The 12156-nt window shown below is 32.6% G+C and overlaps 1 protein-coding gene across 1 annotated transcript; it reads left to right on the forward strand.

Annotated features, from left to right (window-relative positions):
- The first annotated feature begins 1202 nt into the window (after positions 1–1202).
- On the forward strand, positions 1203–3666 carry LOC125673582 (baculoviral IAP repeat-containing protein 7-A-like). The gene is made up of 3 exons (XM_048910194.2): positions 1203–1476; positions 2238–2419; positions 2824–3666. The coding sequence occupies exons 1-3, from the start codon at positions 1311–1313 to the stop codon at positions 3478–3480; spliced, it is 1005 nt and encodes a 334-aa protein (XP_048766151.2). The 5' UTR covers positions 1203–1310; the 3' UTR covers positions 3481–3666.
- The last annotated feature ends 8490 nt before the right edge of the window (positions 3667–12156 follow it).

Genomic DNA, 12156 nt, shown 5'->3' on the forward strand with positions numbered 1-12156 from the left:
ATTTTGACTTACATAGTCAATTTCTACGAGATGATGCTACTTGTGATTTGTGTGGTCACCCTGCTGAAAATGCTTATCATTTTTTTCTTTGAATGTGTACAAGTTCCCATATCATTAAAGTTATTGCTGAGTGGTGATGAGACTATTAGTTGAATATGTTCAGAAATATATTATAGAAAGCAACAGATTTTAAAAATGCATTTAATACAAGTGTATTTGTTATGTATGTCTATTCTTATCATGTTGAGTCGGTACTCTCAATCTTTTTTTTTTTTCTCTCCTGTTGTACTCATTCATTTTTCTTCCACTGTTTTTATTTGATTTCATTTTTTCTCTTTTGTATATGTCATTTAGATCCCATTAACCACCCCACATTTCTATTTTGTTAGCCAATTATTCATATCAAGAAATCATAATACTTATATATAATCATTATATTTGGAATGACTTAATTATTATATCCTTTTACTTCATATCTGTATTGTGTAATATCTTAATTGTGTGTATAATTATGTGGACTTTACCTTGTACCTTAAAGGAGAAGGCTTATATAGGCATTGCCTATTATATGTTATTCATAATAAAATACTGTTTAAATTAAATTTTACCTGATCAAAAATGATAGAAAATAGTACAAATGACTAAATAGGAGACATATTTCAAACCCTATAAAATCCAGGAGCATCCGGGGGCTTCGCCCCCTAGACCCCCAACAGGGCGAAGCCATGGACCCAATTGGGGCCTCAAGGCGGCCCCCAGACCCCCTGCCACATAAAGTGGCACCCCCTGTAACCGCAATTCCTGGATCCACCCCTGCACCTGACAAACAGTAACCTTTTACAGAAATTATGGAAGCACTTATTTGGGACTTTCGACCTTTACCACCCTATTTATAGAGAGAAAAACCCTAGTCTTAAAATAGCTTACAACGGAAAAGGGCGAAGAGATCCGATTGGACGCGTTTGTATAGGCCATTAGGCCGGGGCATATTGGGAACGAGATTGATAAATCATATGCACCATATACACAATGTAAAATATGTATTAAAAAAAAAAATCCTCCTAATTGCCCAAAGTAAAACTGTAGTTACCTTCTTGTATAATTGTACATGTATGTGTGTAGTGTCTTTCTCTTTCCATTCAATCTATTTATAAATCCCGAAACCGGAAAAGCAAACAATTTTCCAACTTTATTTTTAGCTCATTAGATATATATATATATATAGAATATCTCTCTACTGATCTATACTGCAAGTCACTTTGGTTGTGTCACTTTGGTTGTGCCAGGTTTTGAATAATTTCCGCAAGAAAATGCAGGGAAACAGTAAAAAAACAGCGCTGGAGCAGCTGGGGGTCTCCTTCGACAAACCCAAGTACCCCACCTACTCAGTTTTAGCAACGCGGATCACTACATTTTCAAATTGGACCCATCACCAACCCATGGACAAAATGGCGAAGGCCGGATTCTACTATACAGGTAAATAATTTTGTTTCATCAATGACCTGACCTGAGCTGAACAACCTAGAATATATTAGAGAGAGAGATAGAATAGTAGGGAGAGCTAGAATAATAGGACTGGAGGAGCTGGATTAGAGGGAGAGCTAGAATAATAGGACTGGTGGAGCTGGATTAGAGAGAGAGCTAGAATAATAGGACTGGAGGAGCTGGATTAGAGGGAGAGCTTGAATAATAGAGGAGAGCTGACTGAAGGAGCTGGAATAGTAGGGAGAGCTAGAATAGGGAGAGAGCTAGAATAGGGAGAGAGCTAAATAGTAGGGAGAGAGCTAGAATAGGCTGTGTCTACTGCCGTATCATCCCATTCTCTTATTTTGTAAATTAAATATTGTAATGAAATTAACTCAAAGTAAATAAAAGAATGGTCATTTCCACGACCACTAAATAATTCATTTGAAAACTTTTATTAAAATTCTCAACTAGTATAATGCCGGAATATTAATGCAACTGCATTTTCTGTTTAAAACTATATTATTATTATATTATATTGTTTCTATATTATTAGATTATATTATATTCTATATAATGTATATATATTAAGCATTTTCTATCTTTCTATGCTTATATACAGATATTTAAATGAATTTTCTATTTCTCAAATCCGCTGGTCTTATCAAGTTAATAATTTTCAACAGTCCGACTTTATAAATTTAGATTATAATCAAATGGTGGGCATGAGACAGCTCGGTTGTTTGTACTGAATGCAGTGTTCCAATTTGCAGGCAATGGAGATAATGTCCGGTGTTTTTTCTGTGGAAATGGTTTAGAGAATTGGGAAAAGGAAGATGACCCATGGGTAGAGCATGCGCATTGGTTCCCAAAATGTGTATTCCTTCTCCAATGTAAAGGCAACAGTTTTGTCCAAAAAGTTCAACAAATCCTGGCACAACGACAGTCTTCACAGGTGTGTTAAAGTGTTCAATATGGCACAAGTCATTTCTACTAGAATTAACAATTATGATTTAATCATATATAGATGCAAATTTGTACGATCTGCATGAGAAGGGACTACTCTAGTCCATTTATAAATTTATGATTGTTTTAATGCATGAACTATTCCCCCTTGGTCAGTATTGCTATTTAAATGAACCAAAATAAATTAAGCATTTTTGTTCAGGACTGTCTTGATATCATTTAATATCAATGCATATTTTGGTATATAAAATAAGTTTTAGATGAAGTTGAAAGGTCAATGTTTTTAACGAGAAATAAGATACACAATAGAGCAGCGTACGTTTATTACTGACAAGACTGGTACTTAAATGCAAATGTATTGGACTATTATCAATATTATATATTCATGGACAGACAAAGAACTACGAAACGGGAAATTACCAACAGTACCAGGAAGAGAGGGGCGTGGTTAGTTCTCCTAGCTCTCCCGAGTGTTCACTACAAAGCGTGGCGGCAATCACAGCCCTACAAATGGGATATTCAGAAGTGTTAGTCAGGAAAGCTATTAGCGTATGGAACTCCCGACAGAGTTCGGAGAGTTTCACTGTGACAGAAATTGTCAATGTCATTTTAGATTTACAAAACAGTGACTCTGGGTATGGCTCATTAGAGGATTTGCAACAAAAAAATGTATCTGAAGGTGAGAATGTGACAAAAACTTCTGAATCAAATGCAAGTGACTTATTAGAAAACATTGAAAACAAATCTGTGGAAAACGTCAAATCAAAATCAACAGACCGTGAAAACTGTGACTCGGGTTATAATTCCGAAGATGAAAACGAAAGGACTGATAGTTCTGCGAATTCGAATGGAGAAACGGAGAAACTTCGAGCTGAGAACAAACAACTACGAGACACACTGATCTGTAAAGTTTGTATGGACAACACGGTCAGCGTCATTTTTCTGCCATGCACTCATATGGTAACATGTTCACAGTGTTTTCCCGCCATGAAGCAGTGTCCAATTTGTAGGTCAGACATTAAAGCTATTGTCAAAGCGTATTTAGTTTAGGCAAGTTTTATATTTGATCTGGTATGAATGTTTACTTACAAAGTTACAACGGACAATGTTCTTATATCTACTATTTGTAAAAAAAACAAAACAACTTTAATGTCTCATGCAATTGCTATTATGTCAGTGCATAGCAATTATATGCCTTATTAAAAAAAAGTCAGGAAATGGTGGAACAATATCAAATTCATGTGTTTATTATTATCATTCATTATTATTAGAAATATATATATATATATATATATATATATATATATATATATATATATATATATATATATATATATATTATGTCTGACCTATATATATATATATATATATAATATACACATGGCAGGAAGTACTAGACTGATAACAATCATTGCTGATTGTATATTTTTTACGGCATACAGAATTATCTTTTCCTGGGGACTGAGTACAGGCTATTCTTATTTACATCATGGAAGGTAATGATTTATGAAGCCGTATGACATATCATGCATTATTTCACCCGTTTTAACCAGAATTACACTTTGAAAACATAATAATAGATGAACATCAGACAATACTGCTTAAGCTTCTTCCCACAAATATTTTTTTTTTCCTCGACAGTCAATATATATTTATTTTCGGATGGAATTATTTTTTTTCAATTGAGAAATTAATTGTATAAAAATCTAGAGGTTTGAATATTAGATTTACTTTTCAACACCCAATGACTCATTATCCATCTAACTGGGAGAACTATTTTTCTTCATTTGATATAAATTGTTGTAAGATAAAACAGGTATTGTAAAATCAACGGTGTTCGAAATGTCTTGGGAACCTAACATGGCCACGTGAACAGACGAACTTTATGGAAACTGAGTTTGAAGGGGGCTTAAATGAATGTCTTGATAAAAGTTTTCTGAAAAGATACGATTTTTTAAAATTTTTATTTTTGCTTTTATAATCTTGTGACAGTTGAACAAGAAAACATATTGACACAAACATCAAATTCGGCAGCAACTATCAAATCTGTAAAGCAAACCATTTAGTTACTTTTATATCGAAATTTTGTATTTTTAACCAAGATATACTTTTCAAAGACCGAATAATAGCAATTATATAATATATTAAGAGTATGACGTACTTTCAAGGTTAACTTTTAAGACATATTCCAAAAACGGTACTGTATCATACAAAAGTTAGAATAGTATAGTTGTTTTATTTCTAGAGTTGAAAATAATTGTAATGGTTATATTTTATACTTGCACATTCTATACATGCAAATTATTTGCCATGTGTGTGTGTTTTAAATGAAATTTATCAAACTTGTTTAAACAAATCGATTAAATAGAATACTTAAACAACAATGATGACTTTTTAAAACATTATCATGATTCATAATGTAGGTGTCTATCAGTGCTCCCACTGGAGCAAAATTCCCTTTCGCCACTTTTTCTCATGCTTTACAATTATTTCCATCATATTATTTTATTCATTACACTGATTTTAGCATTTTGAATCAGTTACATTACTTAATCATATTCAGCTACCATACCTAAACACTTCTTTCTGAAATAATAAGAAGTTGATTTGTTTGATAAATTCTATTATGGAAATCAAAAATCAGATAATAAATCATATAAATATAAACTTCATGATGCTACACCCCTTAGTGAAAACATTGTGTACATTGCCCGAAATGCAGATGTCACAAAACATCAAGCCCAATATAGAATCGTATCTCAACCATTCCCTATTAGATTTCCGTTTTGGTATGGAAGATTTTGCAATTTGGTCAGAATCAGATGTTTGAGCAGGTGGGATTGACTGTAAAAATAGAATGGGTGCATATAGTCTTATGAGATTAACATTTTTATACTGTTGCGCACCGAACTTCAAAGAAAATTATTTATCAAAATTGCTATGTCCATGTCAATGGTGACCGACCACATTGTTTATGAAATATTCGAACTAAAATCAAACACATCAAAATCAAAATCTTGTAATCAACGAGCTTGGCCGCAAAAACAAACAATTGATGAATATCCATTATACACAATAATACGGCCAATTTAATTACGTCGGTTCTGTGGTTAAGAATTGACATTAATGTGGAGATGATAACACGATAATGAATAAGACTTTAAATAAATGTTAAACAATTGACCACAGCAGGGTACACAGCTGTCCGATGTACTTTATTACATAATCACCGACTTTTTTGCAGTCATACAGTATCCGAGGCTATTATATGGTCTTCATGACCAGCTCTGTGTGCTCTGGAGCGACGCGAGATTTCCAGTCACACGCATTGACTGAATAAACATATTTTGACTGCATAAACAAACAGGCGATAATGTGTCATTGACAAAGGAAAATACACGACAGATCTTAAAATACAAATTATTGCAAAAAGGGATTTCCGCCACTTTATTTTTTTTCCCGCCAGTTTTGAAAAAAATTCGCCATTGGCGAAAATGGCGAAGCCCAGCTCGAGCACTGAGTGTCTATAACACGCATATAATCGTCCCCCTCCTGTCGGTTGATAATACGATTGTAGTGTATACTGTTATTTCAAAGATTTACCGAGTTCTCCAAAAAAAAAAAAAAAATGTTTTGGACAAAACTTAAGAATTGCGGTGAAATCTAATTGAATGTTTTTTTCCTTCGCCCATTAGACATTTTATTAAAGTTTGCATTCTATAAATCTGGCTATTAAAGTGGCGTAATACATTGGAGTACATTAGAAATATATTCAAATGCATTCTAAGGTGTTTACAAACGCACCCAAAGTCGCTACCAATGTCAATTCAAAATTCTCAAAAACTGGTTATTTTCAAATCATTAAATGCACTTATGATCGTCATGCATTCAACATGTATTACATCACCGGGAGGATGAATGAGAGGTCCACCGATAATTGGATACTAAAGAATTATCAATTTCGTACAATTGACAAAAATTGCATATCTGAAAAAAAATAATCGAAACCTACAGTTGCTTTTAGAGAATGGAGCAAATTTTATGTAAGATAAGATTTTATATATATATATATATCTTGGCTTAATGGTCGACATAAACAAATAACACTATTTGCTCCTTTTCAACATTAATTAATTATTGCAATAGTACCATTCACTGTAAATATCACGCAGCCTTTTCAGGAACCTTGACATCAGTTCCGTAGAATTAACTATAGATGTGCAAAATTTGTAGAGAAAATAACACTCGTCAAGAGGAATTGTTTGTTTACAAGTTACTTCACGCATGACAGAATTAGCTTTCCTTCAATCAGGTGAATGGAATTACTGTACATGGCTTTTAATAAACTGAATCTTTGGATAAACCCAGTGATTTTCTAATTATAGATCCTGCTACGTAACTTTGGATATCCCCTGTTTTATTTTCCTTGCTATTTTTACTATACGGATCGGAGTGGGTAGAATTCTTATGTGTCCTATTATATTATGACTAAATATGTACATTTAGTAATGTAGACGATCCGGAACTTTTAAAGTAGAAATATCTTGAAATGATCTATCGCACTGTGTAGATGAAAAGTGTTGTACGTGAGCGTGGGATTTCCCTATACAGAATTCCCCGCTGAATACTGGATTTTTTTTTTAACTGTCCGTGACGTTACATGGGGTCGTTCAAGGTGGCTCATTACACCAAACTTTTATTTAATGGCTCTTTAAAGGGACTGGTTCACGATTTGTCCCAAAATTTTCATTTTCACTTTTAATGATCAAAATCTACTACTGTCTAATGTGTTTAAAAGATTTTACATAAAAATTATGGTTATACATTATCACAAGCTCATTTTAGATTATTTGTTTTATAAACAAAGATTGCGGTATGTTATTGTTTACGAAATTTTCAAAAGAAATGGATATCGATCTAAGTTTATCATATCTTTCACATTTCAAGCATTTTCTGGGGTAAAATATGTCATATAAAAGTTCAAATTTGTGACTATGCAAAATTAAGATGCTTTATATTACAAAATCAATATTTCACTTGTTTGTTTGTATACATAAAAAGACTCGAGTCTTTGTTTACATAACACAGATTTAAGGCTAAAATATTGCTTTTATTCTTGCATTCAGAACGTCAAAAGTTTGGCTGTCAACATTAAATGAGTTATATTTTTAAGGTTTAACATCGAAAATGAAAAATATTTCTATCAAAAATCGTGAAGCAGTCACTATGATTTCACCATTGAAAGAGTGATACATCATACAAGCTCTCAATTATTTTAGATGCATTTCTTGATATTTTTTCCTGGGAATGGTAAAAAGGTTGTTTTGTTTGAGTGCAGATTTCGCTGTGATTTGATGTATGATATGAATAATAAATATAAAATATGCGTAAAAGATTCAACAAAAAAAAGTTATGAAAATTGAAAACGTTATTTGTTGATATTTTGTAAATATACTGTTAAATCTCAAAAAATCATGCCAGTACGGTCTAAATTGTTCGATGAAAAATGCATAAGATTAGCAACAGTATGAATATTTTTTGTAATCTCAATCAATTTTTATCGTGTTCGGTAAATTGTTCTCTGGTTTGGTTCAAACTGAAATTTCTTCATTTCATTTCATTTGTTTTTTTAAAAATTCTAGATGAAACCCCGTGCAATCGCGGGAAATCATAAATAATACTGCACAGAGGAAGGACTTTTTAAATGCTCATTTGAATTGTTGCGCACATGAATTGAATGAACAATATCTTTAATTCAAATTATTTAAGAACAATGTTTGAATAATTACGTGCATTAGTTATGTTATATTTACCGGTATTAGTATCATATACAGCACATACAATTTGATTATTAGGAAATCACGTGGAGCTCCAAATTAAATGTTCCTTGCATAACAAATGATCTCTCTCTCTCTCTCTCTCTCTCTCTCTCTCTCTCTCTCTCTCTCTGAAAATTAGATAATGATTTTACGAACGCAATCGTAATCCGTTGACCAAAGATAAAATGAACGGTCGTTCATAATTTCAAAATTTGAAACTCAGTATCGCGAATGTGTTTGCAATGGTAGGTTTTGCCCAGTGCAACAATTTAAGGGCAAATTTATGAATACACATCACGTGTTTTTCCTTGGCAAGCGCAATAATCGAAAACATAACGCACTATATGAATGACAAACAGAAAACCTGCTACTGTATGTTACAACCAGTGGCCTGGTGATTTGTTGGACATTACCAGGTAGTGTACTACCTAATTTCTGTAAAATGTTTTAACTTTAAATTTATAAGACGCAAACTTCCTGAACAGTCCCGGACCATTCGATTTCTGACACATTGGACAGTTTTCGACTTATTAATTACTTTCAAAATAAGTGTCATCACCAAAGATGTTCAACCCCAAAAAATTTTTTTTTTGTTTATCCAAGTTTTTGTACATATCAGTAACTGTTAATAAATTATTACAAAAAGTCGTAGCAGTGACTTATAATCACGGCAAAAATTAAGAACATCGAAAATATAGATGAATATCGTATCTAAAAAAATTATCGAAGTGTCTGATCGTTGTTCTCGGGAATATGTAGTACATATAAATAAGTAATAAAATGATAAATCTTCATTAAATGATAAATATGGGCCTTGTCAAAGTATTATAAGTATAACTACCGCTGAACACCAACGCAATCTTATGCTGATCATGTAAACCAATCGTAACTTCTCGGGTTGTTTTTCCGGCCCGAGAATCTATGAAATTTACACTTTCTGGGCGTTTCTGGGAATTTCCATAAAGCTGATTCAAGACTAAATCGCGGATTGAAGAAACGAACTGTCATATTTTATTTATTCAACAATTATAAAACTTTTTTCTGTAAGGTGATAAACAACGGATTTCTTTATATCGTATTAACTGGCTTAATCTAAATCCGCCAAAGCGTGTCCACCACTCTACTCTCATTTTTGCTATTTCAGGGTAGTTTATCGAAAACGAAAGTAGTTTTCCCCCATTAATTTTACATTATTTACTAATCATGCAAGATTCTATTATAGCTTACGGACTTCACCCAGGGTTTGACACTAAGGCACGTCCGACCGACCAAGTCTACTAAATGATAGGTCCGGTCGGGTAAAATGTCGATTCACTAGTCCGACTGGTCGTGTTGAACAAATAAACAAGAAACTTTATTTTAAACCATAAGATATCTTATTTTTAACTTAAAAAAATAACTGTAAAGAGTTTGCGAGCAATTTTGAACCGCGTGATGACAAAATCTCTATTTTTAGTTCTAATCTATAAGTCGCTGTCGGAAGTGATATTTTACGACATTTACTCTTTGTTAATGGGTGTAAAGTTATATTTCGGATAAATAGATATAAACTGTTTTATTTTCATTTGAATAAAAACAAAACAGTTTATTTTAATTGAATATAAGAACGTGTCTATCAAATGAATAAATTAAATCGTAAATAGCCATTTTTCGTTGTTGACACATGTGCGGGAATGTGTCGACTTCTCGTCCTCAAGGAAGGATGTTCCGAGAAAAAAAAGAAGAGAGGAGTAGATTGGGAAGAAACAAAGCAGGGCTTATGAAAAAGAAATTTTGAAAAAGATGTTGAGGTCATTTTATTCTAACAAAAGACTAAAAGAATTTCTGTGCCGAGTAGAATTTAAAGAATGCGTTTGAAATTAAAAGCATCACATTGAATGACGAGACTAAAGATGTTTTTGAGACAATTAAGTACGTTATAGTTTAAACTTAACGTTTGTCATTTGAATTAAGTATTTAAATATGGAGAAACCATATCAGGGTTTCTTTTCTCTGGAAAGTTGGTCAGGGCTAGTGGATGTAAGGTCAGGTCTAGTAAAAATCATTTGAAGTAGCCCACTGGTCTAGTGCTCAAGAAAGTAAATGTCAAACCCTGTCACCTCACATATGAAACAATATTAAAGGTGCTAGCAGTAACTCTGGGTCAAGCGTTTCGCAGTTTATTGGCAAAATTTGTCAATTTATAAGTATAGATTTTCGTCGAAAATATAATTTTTTCCAAATGGCATGTTCCTTGAAGAATTTAGTCCTAGATTTATAAAAAATGTATTGTTAAAAGGAAATAAGTTTTAATTTTCATAAACATTTTTTTATCTATCGCCGGAGGTTTTATTAGATATTTATAAAATGCATCAAATCAAAGCGAAGTTTGGATTTTAAATTAAAATCTCTTATTTTTAATAATAATTTGCAAACACCTTTCTAATCATTACGAAAAAAAAAAAATCACCAAAATTTCATATAAAATAATTGAGAGCTTTCAATAGTGAAATAAGATTTTAATTCAAATTTACATGATAGCTCTCTTACACAGGCACTTGTTACTGCAAATAAATAAATAAATGTTTATTCGGTATATACATACATACAAACATACATACATAGATATCAAGGATAACCCATGAAAGCTCGAAAGCTTATTTCCAATGGGGTCCTTTGATGGACGGATGTTGGTATTAAACTGATGATAGTAACGATCGTTACTATCATCCCAAGATGGCGGAAGGAAATTCCGGAAAGACCATGTTTACTTATTATATCTATTTGTATTGTTTATTTGCGAATGATATGTAGGTAAGAAATGTACACTAGCAACAATTACGATCAGGTGTTATTTTATCTTTTATACGGCTCGTATGAACAGAAAATTCGTCGTTGAAAAAAAAAAGTTCTTACGTTACTATCATCATTCATTTCCGTTACTATCATCCTCGCTGTTTTTTCAACGGCGAATTTTCTGTTCATATGAACCGTATAAAAGGTTTTTTGCTTTTCATTTTTTGGGTCGTTTTCTTGAGGGGGGGGGGGTGTTATAAATGTGATACATATATTATAACAAATATTAATCATTTTCATTATAACTTCCAATATTTTCAAGTTACTACTTAAAGTAAGGGAATTTTTTCCGAGATCACTGTAGTTCCGTTTATTTACACTATAACATGTTCCTGTGTGCATAGAATTTTCAAACCGTAATGTTGCTGACGAAAAGCCAAAACTGATACTACAAGACAAAGGGCACAGATGCACAGCATGTAATAAGTAAAAATAGGTCAAGGGAGGAAAAGAACTGTTAAACAGTTTGACTTCTCAAATTTTAATATAAAAACTCATGTAGCAATTCATTATTGTCATATGATATTTAGGCAAAGCTAAACACTCGAATTATCAACCAAAGGCAAATGAACTGATGAAATCTATTAGAGGTGCTGCAGTCATGTCATGTCAGAAAAAGACAGATAGTTAAGTAATTCCATATGTAAAAGGGTTGTTGTGTAATATGAATGCACCTATGAAAATATTGTACTGTTCATCATTCCAAATAGGAAAATGGTTTATTGATTAAAGAACGACTCATATAAATGTCAGTGATGATAAACTGCGACAGTTATTTATCTTGGTTAAAGACCCAACTTTAAGTTAACGCCCCCAAATTTTACCTGTGTCACGATCAATGATAAGCCGCTGGTCAATCAAACTTTTAACAATAGAGCTTAGGTTGATTGACATTTGCAGAGACTGTGGTCTACAGCTACCTAAGAAAGATGTTTTGATAACAATCATGGCTAATGATGACCAGCAGTCTTCAGATCTCAAGGAAAGCCCCAGTATACCTGAGTTTTGATAGCATGGACTCGCACCTAGAATATTTTAATTTCTAACGTTCCCTATACAATGCAATTTATCA

This window comes from Ostrea edulis, chromosome 3 (genome assembly GCF_947568905.1).
Source record: "Ostrea edulis chromosome 3, xbOstEdul1.1, whole genome shotgun sequence".
Classification (NCBI taxonomy): domain Eukaryota; kingdom Metazoa; phylum Mollusca; class Bivalvia; order Ostreida; family Ostreidae; genus Ostrea; species Ostrea edulis.

What these genes read in the sequence shown, in the direction of transcription:
- LOC125673582 (XM_048910194.2), top strand. Translation starts at nt 1,311, where the DNA reads ATGCAGGGAAACAGTAAAAAAACAGCGCTGGAGCAGCTGGGGGTCTCC. An exon ending in GGCCGGATTCTACTATACAG is followed by an intron (nt 1,477 to 2,237) that starts GTAAATAATTTT and finishes TCCAATTTGCAG; the next exon opens with GCAATGGAGATAATGTCCGG. An exon ending in CACAACGACAGTCTTCACAG is followed by an intron (nt 2,420 to 2,823) that starts GTGTGTTAAAGT and finishes ATTCATGGACAG; the next exon opens with ACAAAGAACTACGAAACGGG.